An 18,435-nucleotide genomic window follows, 5' to 3' on the forward strand; every position below is an offset into this window, starting at 1 on the left:
GGGGGGGGGGGGGGGGGGGGGAATGCTGAACTCCATCCAGTCTTCGCTGTTGGAAGAGGCTTGATGGGGACGTGAACGTTCCCTTTCTGTCCATAACCTTCTCTACCAGCCCACATCATCCCGTACTCTTGATCCCTCAGAGGTTGAAGTGTTTTGCAAGGTCAGTGGCCTAGCATATCTAAAAGTGGTATGTTTGTGGCCTGGTACAGTGGCTCTCGCCCGTAAGGCCAGCATTTTGGGAGGCCGAGGCAGGAGGTTTGCTTGCGGCCAGGAATTCGATACCAGCCTTGGTAACATAGGTACACTTATTCTCTACCAAAAGTCAACAAATTAACAGGGTGTGGTGGTGTGTGCCTTTAGTCCCGGCTACTCGAGTGGCTGAGGTGAGAGGATCGCCTGAGTCCAGGAATTTGAGGCTGCATGGAGCTGTGATCCACCGTGCCACTGCAGTCTAGCCTGGGCAACAGAGTGAGACTCCAACTCTAAAATAAAATAAAAGTAGAATGTTTTATATTTAAGATGCAGCTTTTACCCTTGGTCCTGCAAGTTTCCAGCATATTCTTCTTGGATATTTCCTTTCAGATTCTTTCTAGCCAAGAAAGATACCATCTCTGTCATGGTAAGTTCTGTTTCTCAAAGATAACCCTTTTCAAATTTTTAAAATATTTCAATTATAGACTTGCATGTTATGTGCTTAATATTCATAAGTATATAAATTGTGTACTACTATTTTCTTTTTCACTTTACAAGGTGTAACAAACATTTACAAGTTGTTTTTAATGTTTGAACTGGTGGCATTATCAGTGCATTCACATTAAATTTGACTTATATTTGAATGGGGTGAAACGTTTAAAGATATTTAGGTGTTATTTATGGGAACATTTTATGTGTATGAATTTACCCGTGGGTTTGTTTTCCTGCCTTTCGTCTCCAGTCTAGACTATTGACTTTTATTGTAGTGTGTTATTGTTTTCTAATTCCCTTTTCTTCATACTTTTCTATAACAAAAGATAATTTTAGATATTTATATTTGGTTGCCTTATTTTCTTTGCTTAATAAGTAGACATATTATTAACAAATAATTTTGGCTAGGTATATAGTAGGATGAAAGTGAACTTTGGGATGGAACAAACCTGGTTTCCCTTTTTTTGTCCTTCTTTATTTTAAAGATGTGGGGTGCAATTCACGGTTAGGTATACAAATGTTCATTATGCAGGTACCCTTGTTAATGAGGTGTGCCCTTCCCTCTCCTGGCAGTTTCCTCAACTGCCAATCCCACCACTTCCAACCTGGTTTTTCAATCCTGATACTGCTTCTTGCTCATATTGTGATTTGCATGACTTGCTCCTGTTTTCTAATAAAAAAGAGATGGTAAAATACCTTCCTCACAGTTATCTTGTGTAAAGGGTGGATTTATAACTCTTTTTTCTCTCCCTTCCTACTTCCTTGTTTCTCTTATTTTTGTAGTAATTAAAAACTTTTAAAGCCATGAAGTTGTCACTGACCTACCAGAAATTCTATTTAAAATGTGGAATACTGATATTTTTTCTGATTTCATAGGTATGCTTATGAAAAATCCAATGAATAAAGTAAAACTAGGTCCGGGCAAGAATTTAGAAGGCTGGCTTGGGGTGGTGGCTCACACCTGTAATCCCAGCACTTTGGGAGGCAGAGGTGAGAGGATTGCTTGAGCCCACGGGTTCAAGACCAGCCTGGGCAACTTGGTGAGACCTCAACTCTACAATAAATTAAAAAATTAGCTGGGCATAGTGTTGCGTGTCTGTAGTTCCAGCTACTTGGAAGGCTGAGGCTGAAGGATCTCCTGAGCACAGCAGGTCAAGGCTGCAGTGGCTGGGAGCATGCCAATGCCCTCCAGCCTGGGTGACAGAGTGAGATTCCAACTCAAAAAAACCAAACCAACTCTCCCCCCCCAAAAAAGTAAGAATGACTTGCCAGCAAACTTTTACATATGTGTGTGTGTGTATGTGTGTGTGCGTGCGCGCATGTATAATTTTTTCATAGAAATGGAGTTTTAGATTACCAAGGAAACCTTTATTGGCAGTTTTCAATATAGAATGTTAAGTTATTCTCAAGAAATGTTCTGTTCTTGAACATTGACACTTGACTTGTGTATGCTTTAGACTGGCATAGAATTTTTCTATGTACATTTAAAAAATTTATTATTATTTCTTAAATTTAAAAAACTTTTTCTGGGCACAGTGGTTCACTCCTCTAATCCCAGCACTTTGACAGTCCAAAACAGGAGAATCACTTGTGCCCAGGAGTATGAGATCTCATCTCTATTTTTAAAAATAACAATAATTAGCTGGCTGTAGTGGCTCACATCTGTAGTTTCAACTACTGGGGAGGCTGAGGTAGGGGGATTACTTGAGCCCAGGAGGTCGAGGCTACAGTTAACTAGAATCATGCCACAGCACTCCAGGCTGATTGACAGAGTGTGACCCTGTCTCAAACAAACAAAAACAAAATTCCCACAGAACTGAAACTAGAGAAATTGATTTAAATTTTGTAATCAACCACTTGACTAAAGACGTATATAGACATATTAGGCAAATACCAATAATTTGCTCCTTCTTTTATTCATTAGTTTTTTAAACTGTACTGCATTGAGTAATATGTCTAAACTGAAATTCTCAAATCTGCCATTGTAATGTCAAAACAGCCAGAGATCCGATGTCATGAATTAGATTAACTGTGTTTTCAGGAGACTATTTCCAAAACAGGTGGCCCAGACCCTGGACACTGTTACTCTGTTACTGTCCCTCTGTTTAGATAATCGTACGACTTTTCTGCATGAACTCAAGGTTGGATAATTGGAGCCCATGGACTAAATCTGCTCCCATGTCTGTTTTTGTTAATAAAGTTTTATTGGGACCCAGCCACACTCATTTGTCAATTTTTTGGATATGGCCATTTTTGAGCTACAGTGGTAGAGTTAAGTAGTTGTCACAGAAACCATAGACCTCTTTTAACATGAGAATAATTTCTATTATATTGATTGATTATATTGTATTGATTATATTATGTTATATTATATGTTATATCATATTATATTATATATTAAATTTTGAGTCCGAATCTCACTCAGTTGCCCAGGCTAGAGTACAGTGGCACAATCCTATCTCACTGCAGTCTTGACCACCTGGACTCAGGCGATCCTTTGGCTTTAGCCTCCTGAGTAGCTGGGACTATCAGCTCATGCCACCACTCCTGGATATATATATATAATTGTGTGTGTGTGTGTGTGTGTGTGTGTGTGTGTGTGTGTGTGTATGTGTGTAGAGAGGGTCTTACTATGTTGCCCAGGTTGGTCTCAAACTCCTGGGCTTAAGTGATCCTTCCACCTTGTCCTCCCAAAGTGCTGGGATTATAGGTGTGAGTCACCACATCTGACCTAGAAATATATGTTTTAAAAAAATATTCGTTTTATAGCTGACACTATAGATTATGAATAACATACAGACTTCATTTGTCATGTTGTGGTAGTACTTTGTATGCTTTTACTACTATGCAGATATCTTAAAATGCTTCTTCATTCACTATCCTAATTTATAGCTCTTTATGTTATAGTTTAACATGTTATGTATCAAAACTTCAGGCTTTACTTCATATCTTACCAGTTTTGTTCGTTTTCACTTCTTGTTGCTCCTCTCCTTATACTGGGGGCTTTTTTTCCTTGGCTTGAAGAATTCTCATTAGCCTTTGCTGTAATACAGGTCTTCTGATGAAAAATGCTCTCTGGTTGGCCTAAAGATGCCTTTATTTTAGTTTTATTCCTCAAGTATATTTCTGGTGAGTATTCTTTATAGGTTTATACTGATAATGCTATATAGGGTATTAAAACATGGATGGTAATGATAAATAATGTAGTGCTTATTATTTGCTTAGAATGATGTTCTCAAAGTAGAGAATGTAAAAAGACTTTTGTAAAGGTAGATGGACACATGTGACTTGAAAGAAAAAATGTATGCAATCCTAACAGTCTGAATGACCTCTTTGCTAAAATTGATCTGCCTGGTGATTTCCCTGGTGCTTGGGCATCATGTTGCGATGGTTCCCTTTCCAACATGCTTGCAGGAGTCATAAGACTTCAACTTTACAGAAAATGCACCTTCCAGACATCCAGAATGTTATGTTTCATTAGCCCAGGTATAAATCTTCTGCACTAGATAAAAGAACAGATAGATATTTTGGGGTCTCGATAAGGTGAGTGTTCAACAACAGTGATAACATCCAGCCCTAAAGAGAATGTACCACTCAGAGTAATTTGCTCTTCAGCCCACAGGTGCTGAAAACAAGAGAAGTCAAGTCAAAGAAGGAGGCAGAGATACCACGACTTGGGTATCATCATTTCTGGGGACATCCATGATTGGAGATTGAGATTTTTTGAACAGAAATTTAGAGCTGATCTAGAAGAGACAAAGACAGAACATCTGAGTTAGTGACCATTTCTCAAATTTCGGAGAAAATGATGCAGGCCCAGGTGACTTTTGGTTTGTTGTATTCTTCCTTTTATTCTCTAGTGGATTTTTAGAGACTTGTAAAAATCAGTGCAATTATAAATATAAATAGAAATTAGCAGTATCTGGAGAAATATTGGAGTAAAGTAGGATCAGGGATTATTGTTCATTGAACTCATACTGTTTTATTCATGCTAGAACATAATATATATGACTGTGCAGGGCTCTGCAGGCTATATTTGCTGCCAACTTGCATCTGTCTGATAGCCACATAAAAGAATCATGCTAAGTCACATCAACTGCAAAAGATCAGACCAAGTTCCTACAATTTTTTAACAACTGTAGGCTCCTTGAAGGATATTAATGTTTCAAGGCACACTATTCTGAGTCTCACATAGTTCTTCACAGAGGTGATGTGTGTGGTAGGTGGTTATCTTAACTATAGCCTTCTCATAAATGAAAGAGATTTCCTACAGCTGTTTTTTTATGGTTTTCTTTTTCTTTTCTTTTTTTTTTTTGAGTGGGAGTCTCACTCTGTTGCCCAGGCTGGAGTGCAGTGGTACACTCACAGTCACTGCAGCCTTGACCTGCTGGGTTTAGGCTATCCTTCCACCTCAGCCTTCCAAGTAGCTGGAATTACAGGTACTCACCACCTCACCTGACTATTTATTCATTTATTTATTATAGAGACAAGGTCTCTCCATGTTGCCCAGGCTGGGATCAGGCAATCCTCTCGCCTCTGCCTCCCAAAGTGCTGGGATTATAGGTGTGAGCCGCCGCACCCTGCTTCTTTATTGCATTTAGTATGTTATTAATCTTGTCTGATAATACATATATACATATGCATTTGTCTGTATAATATATGTGTCAGCATATATATTCTCTCAAGGATTTTTTTTCCAAATTTGCTTAATTATCTAATAAGCTCTTGTCTCATACATCTTGTCTCATAGTTTCTTTTATTCTGCTTAGAATATTAAACATAGTTATTTAGTATGTATTGTCTTGGATTTGGATTTCATTGAGTGGTCTGTGATCTCTTCATTACTGATTTTTATATTGGCTCAAGGCTCATTATGAGTTTAACAATCTGTATTCTCCATCCACTTATAACTAGCATGTACATACAACTAGTTTGGTATAGGCAAATAGATGCTGTATATTGCACATGTTCTTGCATTATCAAGAGGATTTGATGACTACATATTATAGAAACTTCTTTGAATTTTCAACTTTGTTAACTGGATGAAAAAAATTACTGATATATTACTAGAATTCTTGTTCTATCAGAGTGTATTAAGAAAAGAAAATGCCAGTTTCCTACATGGTGAAAATCAGCAACAATAACTTCCTTTACATTCTGTCCATATCACCAAAAGAGTATCACTTCATTAAACATGACTGTGTTATTACAGGGATCCCTGACATTTGACGATGTGCTTTTGGATTTCACCTGGGAGGAATGGCAGCTTCTGGGCCCAGATCAGAAGGACCTGTACCGGGATGTGATGTTGGAGAACTACAGCAACCTTGTGTCACTAGGTAAGGACAGCTGCAACCCTGTATCACTTAGGGGCTTTCCCAGTTAGTGGCCTTTCTCTCTCTGCTGCTTAACTCTTTAGAAAACCTGCAATACTCTGAAGTGATGAATTCTCAGATTCTTTTCTTGACTCACAGAAGAGTCATTACAGATGTGAAGTCTGTTTACTTCTTTTTTTCCCCACTGTGAACAAATTTGTTTAGTTCTTAAAATGTAACATTTTTCTTCTTGACATACCCCAACCCAATTCCATATGTCTAAGTCTTTTATCATTTTCCACGAACAGGGTATGAAGCCAGCAAACCAAATATACTCTCTAAGTTGGAACAAGGAGAAGAACAATGGACAACAGAAGATGAAGTCTGCAGTCGAGTCTGTTCAGGTTAGTGAGAGAACCAGCAAGGTGGGCAGACACAGATGTCATGTTCTTCTCACTTAGAGCAGATGCTGAAGCAGTAAGGATGTCTGAGGACACCGCAGCAGCCTCTCTTTGTAAAAGTTCTCTACTATTTTGAGTGAATAATTAGTATCTTATATTATTTCTTACCCAAACCAGGTCAGAACTTGTGTCCTGAAAATTACTTTCTTTGTTTTACTATTTCTGAACTTTCTCTTTCTATTGTTCATATTAGATGTTTCCACTGCATTTGTTTTCCTATAGCTTTTGTTTTCTCAACACATTTTTAAATAGTTTTATTGAGCTATAATGCACAGATAATGCGGATTTTTCCCTTTTTAAATGTACAAGTAAATTGTTTTTAGTTCATTCACCTAGTTGTGTAACCATCGCAACATCAATTTTGGAACATTGACTTTATATATAAAGCCGGGCTCGGTGGCTCAGCCTGTAATCCTGGTGCTTTGGGAGGCTGAGGTGAGTGGATTGCCTGAGCCTGCAGGTTCGAGACATGCCTGGGCAACTTGTCCAGACCTCATCTCTACAATAAATAAAAAAATTAGCTGGGCGTGGTAGCGCGTGCCTGTAGTTCCAACTACTTGGAAGGCTGAGGCGAAAGGATCACCGAAGCCCAGCAGGTTGGGGCTGCAGTGGCCGGGAGCGTGCCACTGCCCTCCAGTCTGGGTGATAGAGTGAGACTCCAGCTCAAAAAAAAAAAAAAAAAAAAAATTTTATATATAAATGCATATTCTCAAATAGTGTTGATTACTGTAACTTTGTAGTAAGTTTTGTTATTGGGAAATGTGAGTCTTTTAACATTGTTCTTCTCTTTCAGGATTGTTTTGACTATTCTGAGTCCTTTGACTTTCTATTTAAATTTTAGAATCAAGCCAGGCTCAGTGGCTCAGCCTATAATCCCAGCACTTTGGGAGGCTGAGGTGAGTGGATTGCCTGAGCCTGCGGGTTCGAGACCCACCTGGGCAACTTGGCGAGACCTCATCTCTACAATAAATCAAAAAATTAGCCGGGCGTGGTAGTGCACACCTGTAGTTTCAGCTACTTGGAAGGCTGAGGCGGAAGGATCGCCAGAGCCCAGCAGGTCGAGGCTGCGGTGGCCGGGAGCAGCCACTGCACTCCAGTCTGGGCGACAGAGTGAGACTCCAACTCAAAAAAAAAAAAAAAAAAAAATTTTTAGAATCAGCTTGTGATTTTTTATAGAAAATCTGGCTAGAATTTTGTTAGGAATTACATCAATTCTGTATACAAATTAGGGGAGTATTGCCATTTTAATCATATTACTTGTTCTGATCCATGAACATCAGACATCAGACATTTTTACATCTTACTAGGTTTTTAGTGTCTTTTAACAATGCTTTGTAGCCGGACTCTGTGGCTCAGCCTGTAATCCTGCGCCTTTGAGAGGCTGAGGTGAGTGGATTGCCTGAGCCCGCGGTTTCGAGACCCGCCTGGGCAACTTGGTTAGACCTCATCTCTACAATAAATTAAAAAAAAAATTAGCCGGGTATGGTAGTGCGCACCTGTAGTTCCAGCTACTTGGAAGGTTGAGGCAGAAGGATCGCCGGTGCCCAGCAGGTCGAGGCTTCGGTGGCCAGGAGTGGCCACTGCACTCCAGTCTGGGCGACAGAGTGAAACTCCAACTCAAAAAACAAAACAAAACAAAAACAAAAACAATACTTTGTAGCTTCTAGTATATAAGTTTTTTCCGATTTTCTGTGTTAAATTTATTCCTAAGTATAGCTTTCTTTTTGGGTCTGTAGTTAATGTAGTCTTTCTTTCTTTCTTTTTTTTTTTTTTTTTGAGCTGGAGTCTCTGTTGTCCAATGTGCAGTGGTACACTCACAGCCACCCCATCATCAACCTGCTGGGCTTTGGCAATCCTTCTGCCTCAGCCTTCTAAGTAGCTGGAACTACAGGCGTATGCTACCACGCCCAGCTAATTTTTGATTTATTGTAGAGACGAGGTCTCACCAAGTTGCCCGGGCTGGTCTCAAATCCATGGGCTCAGGCAATCCCCTCACTTCAGCCTCCCACAGTGCTGGGATTATAGGCTGAGCTATTGACCCTGGCCTGTTGTTTTCTTGATTATATTTTCAGATTATTCATTGCTAGAATATAGAAATAAAATTGATCATTTTTCTATCATATTCTGGTGATGCCTGGTCCCAGTTAATCATGTTTCCTCTCTTACTAAATTGCTGTTTCTCTTTTAGTGATCTTTGTGATATGATATTATCTTGATTATAAAGAGTTTCTGTTCTCTTCCTAAACATTCTTCAGTGTGCTTCATACATGTCATTTCCTCCTTAATTTATTCCTTTAAAAATCTGTGTTTTGATAACAGTATATTCAAAGGTAATAGCAGTACAAAAAAGAATAAGGAAATCTTGGCCTCAGTCTTCAAATTGCTTTCATTCTCAGTGTAAGTACCCATAGAATCAATAATAAGCAAATACATTAATAACATTTGGAGTAAAATTGCTATAAGGAAAATTAAAGCAGCTAGTAGATAGGAGGTGTTGGGGCTTAGCACTGTGATTGGAGGGTAGGAACAACTCTTTGGTGCCTTAGAGCAGCTAGATGGCAGATGTGAGTAGGCTCCCTGGGTGAGGAGTGTTCCAAATGTGAGTCAATGGGAAGTTCAAAGTTATAGGTTTGTAATGTGTTTGATACACTTATAGGAGTCTTGATTGGGTAGAGTGACTGAAAGTGAAAGTGCCTGGAGATAAGGACAGTGGAGTAGGAATTAGAGGTTTTGGTACAGAGGTCACATATTACCTGTCAAGTGCATTAATGGCCTTGATTTTATTCCAAATGAGTTGAGAAAACAGTAGAGAGATTTGAGTTGAAGAGTGGCATGTTATAATTAATTGTTCAAAATGGATTACTTTGCCTTCTACATAGAAGGTAGACATTAATGGGGAAGAGAGAGAACTGTTTTTATGGTTACCATTTGTGACAGTGAAATCATACAAATTTAAATTATCAAAGATAAAAAATGCAGAGGAAGGAATCCAGAGGAAACTAGATACAAGCTTCTAGTTTTCCTGTACTTGAAGAGTTGCAAAAACAGTGCTTAATTTTCTCAGCAACGATGTTTGATATGTTAGTCAGGGAAGCTCACCTAAGCCCTGTGTGTCTAGTCCCCTAAAGTCAAAATAATACAACATGGCCCAAAGCTTCAGGCATACCAAATGACATGTCCACTATAAATCTAATTGCTAGCATAAACTGTCTGGTATGGCCCAAGGCTTCAAGCATAAAAAGATACTCTTATCAGGCAAAATATTCCAGGGACCCAGAGGTTATGGTCCAGGAACCAGTCGAGGCCAGTTTTTTCTTTGGAATATGTGAGATGGAATAACCCAACCCTGCTGATTTAACATTTTACTGCACATGTTTTTCCCTTTTTCTGTAGGAACATGGGAGAATATGATGCAGTTAGGTCATCAGTTGGTGTCTTAACTATACAATCTTTCATCTAAACTTGAGCTTGGTGCTTTGGGATAATGATTTTAATTATGGTCTATAGAATGAAGAAGAAAAGTGAATTTTTAGATAATCACTAGTAGTCTGTTACACTTGCAATCAATGCCGAGGATCTCACATATTTTTTTAACTTTATGACCTCTTTTTAGTTGGTAAATCTATACAAATAAAATTTGTATATAGTTATCATGTACAAGATTGTTTTAAAGTATGTGTACATTGTGGAATAAACTAAGCTAATTAACAAGTACCTACCTCATATATTGATTTTTTTGTGTGTGTGATGAGAACACTTAAGTCTCTGTTAGCAGTTTTCAAGTCACATTGTTACTCATCATTCTGACATATTTGTTTTATACATCTGAGTCTCCACTTGATCACCTGGTCACAATAATCAGTGTTTGGTTTATTTTGGTGGGCTTTAAAAAATTCCAAAATTTTACAGGTTGGAATGACTAGATCCTTGACCCTATGCCTTTACTTCTATTTTTCTACAAGTTTCCAGATACAATGTTATCTAGTTTTCCTCCTTTGAATAACTTGTGTATGTTGATGACATTCACATTGTTATTTCCAGATAAGACCTGTTTTCAGTATTTATATATTTAACCAATTTCTTTATATTTGTACTTGATATATAGTAATCATCTTAAACTTTATATGTTTTACAATGCATGCTAGATTCTCCCTTGATTCTCGACATCAGTAATATTCCTAATTTTCTCCTGAGGTTTTTTCCCCCTACCTGTTGGCCAAAGCCATTTAATTTTTGGAATAATCTTTGAGTCTTCATTTTGATTATCTCTTTTTTGCCCCTCCCATTGACCTCATTAGTGAACCGTATCTTCAACTACATTTTAATTTTTTACATCACTCATATCTCCATTAACTACTACATTTCACAAACTGCAGATACCTTGTTCATTTCTTTGCCTTCTTGTTAATGTATTTTTTCATAACTAGAATTAAATCTTTGTGAAAATAAGGACTATAATTGTGTATCCCAAACTTGAGTATAATGACTTATACATAGATATCAGTTAACAAATATTTGTAAGATAAATAAGTGCAGATTTGGGATCAACTTGTGTGTCTGATAGTTCCCTAGTTTCTATGGTCTGGTGTCCCACCAAATGCTGGAGTTGTCTGCAAAAAGTTACCTGTTTATATTTGACTACCGTATGTTTTTTAAAGACCAATTTAAAAGCAGCCAGATCTATATTGTGCATTATCTAACCTTGTTTGTACCCTTCACTGCTTTTACTTCTTGGTGTGTTTATATAATTATATTTTACCAGTGTGCAAGAGACAAGGATATTTATTCATGAAATTTTCTTTATGCTGTAATACTGTTGTCACTTAAGAGTCATCTTACACCAACAGATTTTAAAAATAATTTTACTCTAAGGCCAGATGATGAAATGATTCACTGTTCTTTTTTTTCCCCTAGAAGTTGGGAAAACTGATGCTCCTCTGCAGCATCACTTGCAAAATCAAAGTATTCAGAAGAGTGTTGGACAATGCCATGAACATAATGTGTTTGGAAATATTCTTAACCAAAACAAAAGTCATTTCCAGCTAAAGCAAGTTTGTGATTTGTTTGGCTTATATGAAAAACCTTTGAAATCAAATTTAAGTTTTAAAATCCAGGACAAGAGCTGTGGCCTAAAGAACTCTGCTGAATTTAATGGAGTTGAGAAATCCCTTGTCCATGCTAACCATGAACAATTTTATGCCGAAATTAAATTCCCTGTAATTGTAGAACCCATCAACAAGTCCCAGATCATTAAGCAACAGAGAACTCACAACACAGAAAAAGCCCATGTATGCAGTGAATGTGGGAAAGCCTTTAGCAAGAGGTGTCGGCTCATTTATCATCAGCGAACTCATACAGGAGAGAAACCCCATGAATGTGATGTATGCAAGAAAGCCTTCTCTACAAAGTTTAGTCTCACTACACATCAGAAAACTCATACAGGAGAGAAACCTTATATATGTATTGAATGTGGAAAAGGCTTCATCGAGAAGAGGCGTCTTATTGCACATCATCGAACTCATACTGGTGAGAAACCCTTTATATGCAATACATGTGGGAAAGGCTTCACCTTGAAGCACAGTCTTATCACACATCAGCAAACTCATACAGAAGAGAAACTGTATATCTGCAGTGAATGTGGAAAAGGCTTTTCAATGAAGCACTGTCTCATTGTACATCAGCGAACTCATACTGGAGAGAAACCCTATGTATGCAATGAGTGTGGGAAAGGTTTCACCTTGAAAAGCCCTCTCATCAGACATCAGCGAACTCACACTGGAGAGAAACCCTACATATGCAGTGAATGTGGAAAAGGCTTTCCAGCAAAGATCCGGCTAATGAGACATCAACGAACTCACACAGGAGAGAAACCTTACATATGCAGTGAATGTGGAAAAGGCTTCACTGAGAAGAGTCATCTTAATGTACATCGACGCACTCATACAGGAGAGAAACCCTATATATGCAGTGAATGTGGCAAAGGCTTAACTGGGAAAAGTATGCTCATTGCACATCAGCGAACTCATACTGGGGAGAAGCCATATGTATGCAATGAATGTGGAAAGGGCTTCAGCATGAAGAGTAGTCTAGGTGTACATCAGCAAACTCATACTGGAGAGAAACCATACAAATGCAATGAGTGTGATAAGACCTTCAGGAAGAAGACATGCCTCATACAACATCAGAGATTTCACACAGGAAAGACGTCCTTTGCATGTAATGAGTGTGGAAAATTCTCTTTGCGCAAAAATGATCTCATTACACATCAGAGAATTCACACGGGAGAGAAACCTTTTGAATGTGGTGAATGTGGGAAAGCCTTCACTACGAAGTCAGGGCTCAATGTTCATCAAAGAAAACATACAGGAGAGAGGCCGTATGGATGTAGTGATTGTGGGAAAACTTTTGCTCACTTGTCTATCCTTGTTAAACACAAGCGAATTCATAGGTAGTCATTTTCAGAAAGCCTCTTGCCTCAGGATATTATAGTATGTGAAAGAAGAATAACTTAATGTAGGCAGAGATGTGGTTGTGTATTTAGTGGTCAATTATCTCATGCTTTATGTGAAAGAAAATATACCAAAAAAACCTCTCTTATAGTCTTGAGAAAAAATTTTAGGATATTATGTCTAAAAATTGTATACTGAGAAATCTATTAATGTGGCAGACTAGAAAAGCCTTTGGTGGAAAATAGACCCTATCATAAGTGATCATTTATAGATCATGAATGAACTATTGATTGATAGAAATATAATAATTACAAGAAAGCCTGTGTCCAGAAATAAGACCTGAATAGACTGAGAGAGTTTACACTAGAGACGTACTTTCCTATGGCAACGAGTATGGCAGGGTTTACAGTAAAATGTTTTGACTTATCATTTTTCAGGAAGTTATGCAGAAAAAAAGTTATGGGCACATTTAGTGCAGAAGATCATTAGCAAAATAGCAGAGAACTTAAGGAAAGAGGCCTTCACAAAGTGACAGGTGAAAGCTTTCTGTCACAAGTGTAACCTTCGTGGATAATACACTTCATGTACATTTGGGAAAAGGTTATCTTGAGCCATATTTCTAGTTGCCTTGTCTCTGATTTTATACATTTTTAACTGTGATTCCCTCTCATCATAAGTACATTTTAATCTATACGATACAGGATTATTCTGTGCCTCATTATATGATTAACCCTTGCATTTCTTTGGGTCTAAATTTTGTTATTTCAGAATACTTGAAGTACTTCAAAATAAAACTGAATACAGTATATTGAACTCATAAATTCATAAGTGTAATTGAACATATTTGGATGTGTTTATAAGTAGCATGATGTTATTAAATTAATATGAATATTCTTGTAAGTTTTTATTTTAAAATAAGTTTAAATTTTCAAAATATTACTGAAATATCCCATAGTTCCTGAATGCCCTTAACCCAGCTTCTTCCAAAGATAACACCTTACATAAATAACCATACATAAGCTGAGCACAGTGGCTCACGCTTGTAATCCCAGCACTTTGGGAGGCAGAAGTGAGAGAATTGCCTGAGCCTAGGGGTTCGAGATCAGCCTGGGCATCTTGGTAAGACCTTGTCTCCACAATAAATAAAAAAATTAGCTGTGCAAGATGGTGCCTGCCTATAGTTTCAGCTACTTGGAAGACTGAGGCAGAAGGATCGCCTGGGCCTAACAGGTGAGACTGGTGGCCATGAGCACGCCAACGCACTCCAGCCTGGGCAACAGAGTGAAACTCCTACTCAAAAATAAATTAATAAATAACCATATATTATCAGATAAAGGAAAGTAAAATTGTGACAATACTGTTAAAACTAAAGAATTTATTTTAAGTTCACTTGTTTTAATATGCACAGATTTTTGTTTGGTTATTATTTGATTTTAAGAAATCCTGGTGTGGTGGGTTGGCTTATGCTTATAGTACCAACACTTTGGGAGGTCAAGGCAAGAGGATTTATTGAGTCCAGGAGCTCGAGACCAGCCTGGGCAACATGGTGAGACCTTATCTCTACAATTAAAAAAAAAATTGCTGGGTGTGGTGCTATGCACCTATAGTACCAGCTTCTTGGAAGGCTGAGGTAGAGGGACTGCATGAGCCTAACAGGTCAGGTTGCCGTGGCTGTGAGCGTGCCACTGCACTCCAGCCTAGGTGACAGAATGAGACTCTTACCCTTCCCCAAAATCCTCCCATTACATGTATTGGTTCATGTAACCACCTCCACAATCAAGATTCAGAATGTTGCATCAACACAGACTCCATGCTAATTTTTTTATCTTTTTGATCAAGATAGTTTTAAAACATTTAAAATTTTTTTCCCATTCCTTCCATGGAACAGAGGTTTGTTCATCTTTAATTTTGTCATTAATAGAATGTTATAAAAATGAAATGCTATAACCAGTACCCTTTTGTTATTGGCTATTGGAACTAAAGCAGTTTAACCTAAGATCCAGCCAAGATGGTCTGTATATCAATGGTTGTTTTATTTTTATTGGTGACTAGTAATCTATGACTTAGATATACTACAGTTTGTTCATCTCTTCATCCCCTGAAGGACAGGATTGTTTCTAGTTTTTGTTGTTTTTCTCACTACAAATAAAATACTGTGAACTTTTGTGTACAGTGACTTTGTGTGTAATTTTTCCTTTTTTTTTTTTTTCCTGGAGTTGGAGTCACACTCTGTTGCTCAGGCTGGAGGGCAGTGGTATGCTCAACAGCCACCACAGCCTCGACCTACTGGGCTCAGGTGATCTACCTCAGCCTTTCAAGTAACTGGGACCACTGGCACATGCCACCATACTCAGCTAATGTTTTGGTTTATTGTAGAGATGAGGTCTCACCAAGTTGCCTGGGCTAATCTTGAACCCATGGACTCACAATCTTCTCACCTCTGCCTCCCAAAGTGCTGGGATTACAGGCATAAGCCACAGAGCCCAGCTATGTGTGATTTTTTTCATCACTCTAGGATAATTACTGAAGAGAACAACTTATGGCTCCTAAGGTTAATGTATGTTTACCTTTTATAAGAAACCAACCAACTATATTCCAGAGTGGCTGTTTCACTGCCCACCAGCAATATATGACAGGTTCAGTTCCACATTCTTGCTGTTGTCAGTGTATTTTATCTTATCCTATTCATTCTATTATGTGTGTATTGGTATGTCATTATAACCTTCATTTGAATTTCCCTGATGTCTTTTTTTTTTTTTTTAGTGGGAGTCTCACTCTGTTGCCCAGGCTAGAGTGCAGTTGCATGCTCATGGCCACCGCAGCTTTGATCTACTAAGCTCAGGTGATCTGCCTCGGCCTTCCAAGTAGGTGGAACCACAGGCACACACCACCACACCCAGCTAATTTTAAAAATTTATTGTAAAGATGAGGCCTCACCATGTTGCTCAGGCTGGTCTTGAACCCCTGAGCTCAGGCAATACTCTCACTTCTGCCTCCCAAAGTGCTGGGATTACAGACATGAGTCACGGCTCCCAGTTTATTTTTATTTATTTTTTAAGAGACAAAGTCTCACTATGTTGCTCAGGCTGGAATGCAGTGGCTATTCATAGGCTTGAACTTCTGACCTCAAGTGATCCTTTTTTCTCAGCCTCCTGAGTAGCTAGAACTACACATGCCACTGTGCCTGGCTTAGAGAGTTGTTCATATATGCTGAATAAAAGTTTTGTTCGACATGTTATTTACAAATATTTTTCCCTAGATGTGGCTTATCTTTTTTGTCAGAGAAAAAGATTTTAATTTCTCTTATGGATTGCAGCGTGGGTGTTATATCTAAGTATTCCTTGATTAGTCTAGTTCATGATTATTTTTCTCCTTTTTACAAAATAATGGTTTTGTTTCTAATATTTAGAACTATATTCCATTTGAATTAGTCTTTATATTTGGGGTGAGAGTTAAAGTTCATTTTCTTAGCTTATAGTCCAGTTGATTCAAAACTATTGGAAGCGGTGTCCTATTTCCATTAAATGAATTTTGCATATTTGTAAAAATTTGTTGTTTATTCTTATATCTATTTCTTTACTCTGTTGTGTTTATCACTTCACTAATGATTCACTATAGGAATTATTGTCATATAGTGATTATAATCATAAAATTGAGTAGTCAGATTCTTCCAGCTTTATTTTTCTTTTTCAAAATAATCTAGTTCCTTTGCTTTTTCTTTTCTTTCTTTTTTTTTTTTTGAGTCGGAGTCTCACTCTGTCACCCTAGCTGGAGTGCAGTGGCATGCTCACGGCCATCACAGCCTTGACCTGCTGGGCTCAGGCGATCTTTTATCTCAGCCTCCTGTGTAGCTGCAACAACAGATACACACATACCACCATGCCTGGTTAAATTTTATATATATATATATATTCTCACAATGTTGTCCAGGCTGTTCTCAAACTTCTGGGCTCACAAAATCCTCCTGTTTTGATCTCCCAAAGTGCTAAGATTACAGGCATGAGCCACTGCACCTGACCTCTTTCCTTTTTTTTAACCGTTTGCACTTGAATGTCCCCTCTGAAAGGACATTGTAAATCTATCAAACCACTCAAATGTTGCTGGTGATTATACAGGACAAATATGCCAGCACAATTTTTCAAAAATGTATGTTTCCTTGATGTTTTCCATTCAAATTGCATGAGAAAGCAAAGAGATGGAATATATACTGAGATTCAAAAAATCACCTGGTGTCACACAGAAACATGTATGAAGTGCTTTCACAGTTGTGCCAACACTTCTTTGTAACAGAAAGCAATAAAGAGCATTTTATAAGAAAGCTGTGGGTATACACTTTGTATCATATGGCATAACTTGAAAAGATAAGCAAGTTACTATAGCCATAAAAAAGACTTTTGAAGTTGCAGGCAGATTGTATTGAAGTATTGAGCAACACAGACTGAATATATCTACCCTAAGTAAAAAAAAAAAAAGTAAAATTGGAAAAGTAATAATCTTGATAAATTTCATTTTGTGATTTTTATAACTTACAATTAGAAATTTTTAATCCATTTATTTAGTTTGCAGAACAATGGCAAAATGAAAAGACAAAAGTGAGAGTTATAAGCAGCAGTGAAGATGAGTTAGGTGTAGGCTTTTATACGGATAAGTTAGAAAAAATTAACATTGGCATGGAAGCAAATGATAGTAATGATAATTGTTGGGAGCCAGCCGTGGAGGCCTGCCTGAGCATTCAGGATCCAGGCAGGCTGTGGACCCTGAGACCGCTAGGACGAGTTCAGGAGCTGAAGGCCCATTCCCTGTTCCCTTCTTTGCTGTTTTGGCACCTTCCACTAGCAGGGACTTCGATGATCTAATCATGAAGTTCTGAGATTTCGACAGGCATGGCTTACTTTAGGAGTCCATTGTTCCCGTTTCTCACAGACTGTGGTTTCGCCTTTAAATTTAACATAATTCAAACTCAGGTCACATTTGGAAGCCTTTAATATGGTACAAACTTCTTTTAAGATTTAATAGTATATTTGCAGAAATTAGTATATATATATACAAAGTACTGTTTCAATCTTAATAACATAGATAAATATCTAGAGCTACCAGAAATGGCCCAGCACAAACTTTGTGCTGGGCCACATTCCTAAAGGCCAGCATGAACCTTGGGCTGGGCCACATTCCTAAGGGCCCAGCACGTACTTTGGACTAGGCTGCTTTCTTTTAAACTGGTTTTTAGCTACAGTTAGTATAGGGTTTTTTCTACTTATTATAGAAATTGAATTTATTTTATTCATAGAAAGTATTGTAGAATAGGTTACACTATGTCAGTGAATTATGTCAGTTCAAGCATGATCAAACATGATATTTTGAGGTTTAATAAGAATACAGCTAGCCAGGCTCGGTGGCTCAGCCTGTAATCCCATGCCTTTGGGAGGCTGAGGTGAGTGAATTGCCTGAGTCCACAGGTTCGAGACCCGCCTGGGCAACGTGGCGAGACCTCATCTCTACAATAAATCAAAAAAAAACATTAGCCGG

The 18,435-nt window shown here is 38.0% G+C and overlaps 1 protein-coding gene across 1 annotated transcript; it reads left to right on the forward strand.

Moving 5' to 3' along the window:
* The first annotated feature begins 583 nt into the window (after nt 1-583).
* LOC103258359 (zinc finger protein 615-like) lies at nt 584-13,722 on the forward strand. Its single transcript, XM_008056029.2, has 5 exons — nt 584-619; nt 4,300-4,504; nt 5,897-6,023; nt 6,308-6,403; nt 11,375-13,722. Exons 2-5 carry the CDS (start codon nt 4,490-4,492, stop codon nt 12,910-12,912), a joined length of 1,776 nt encoding a protein of 591 aa, XP_008054220.1. The 5' UTR covers nt 584-619; nt 4,300-4,489; the 3' UTR covers nt 12,913-13,722.
* The last annotated feature ends 4,713 nt before the right edge of the window (nt 13,723-18,435 follow it).

The sequence above is a fragment of the Carlito syrichta genome, unplaced genomic scaffold, assembly GCF_000164805.1.
Source record: "Carlito syrichta isolate Samal-C Ts95f unplaced genomic scaffold, Tarsius_syrichta-2.0.1 Scaffold302083, whole genome shotgun sequence".
Lineage (NCBI taxonomy): Eukaryota > Metazoa > Chordata > Mammalia > Primates > Tarsiidae > Carlito > Carlito syrichta.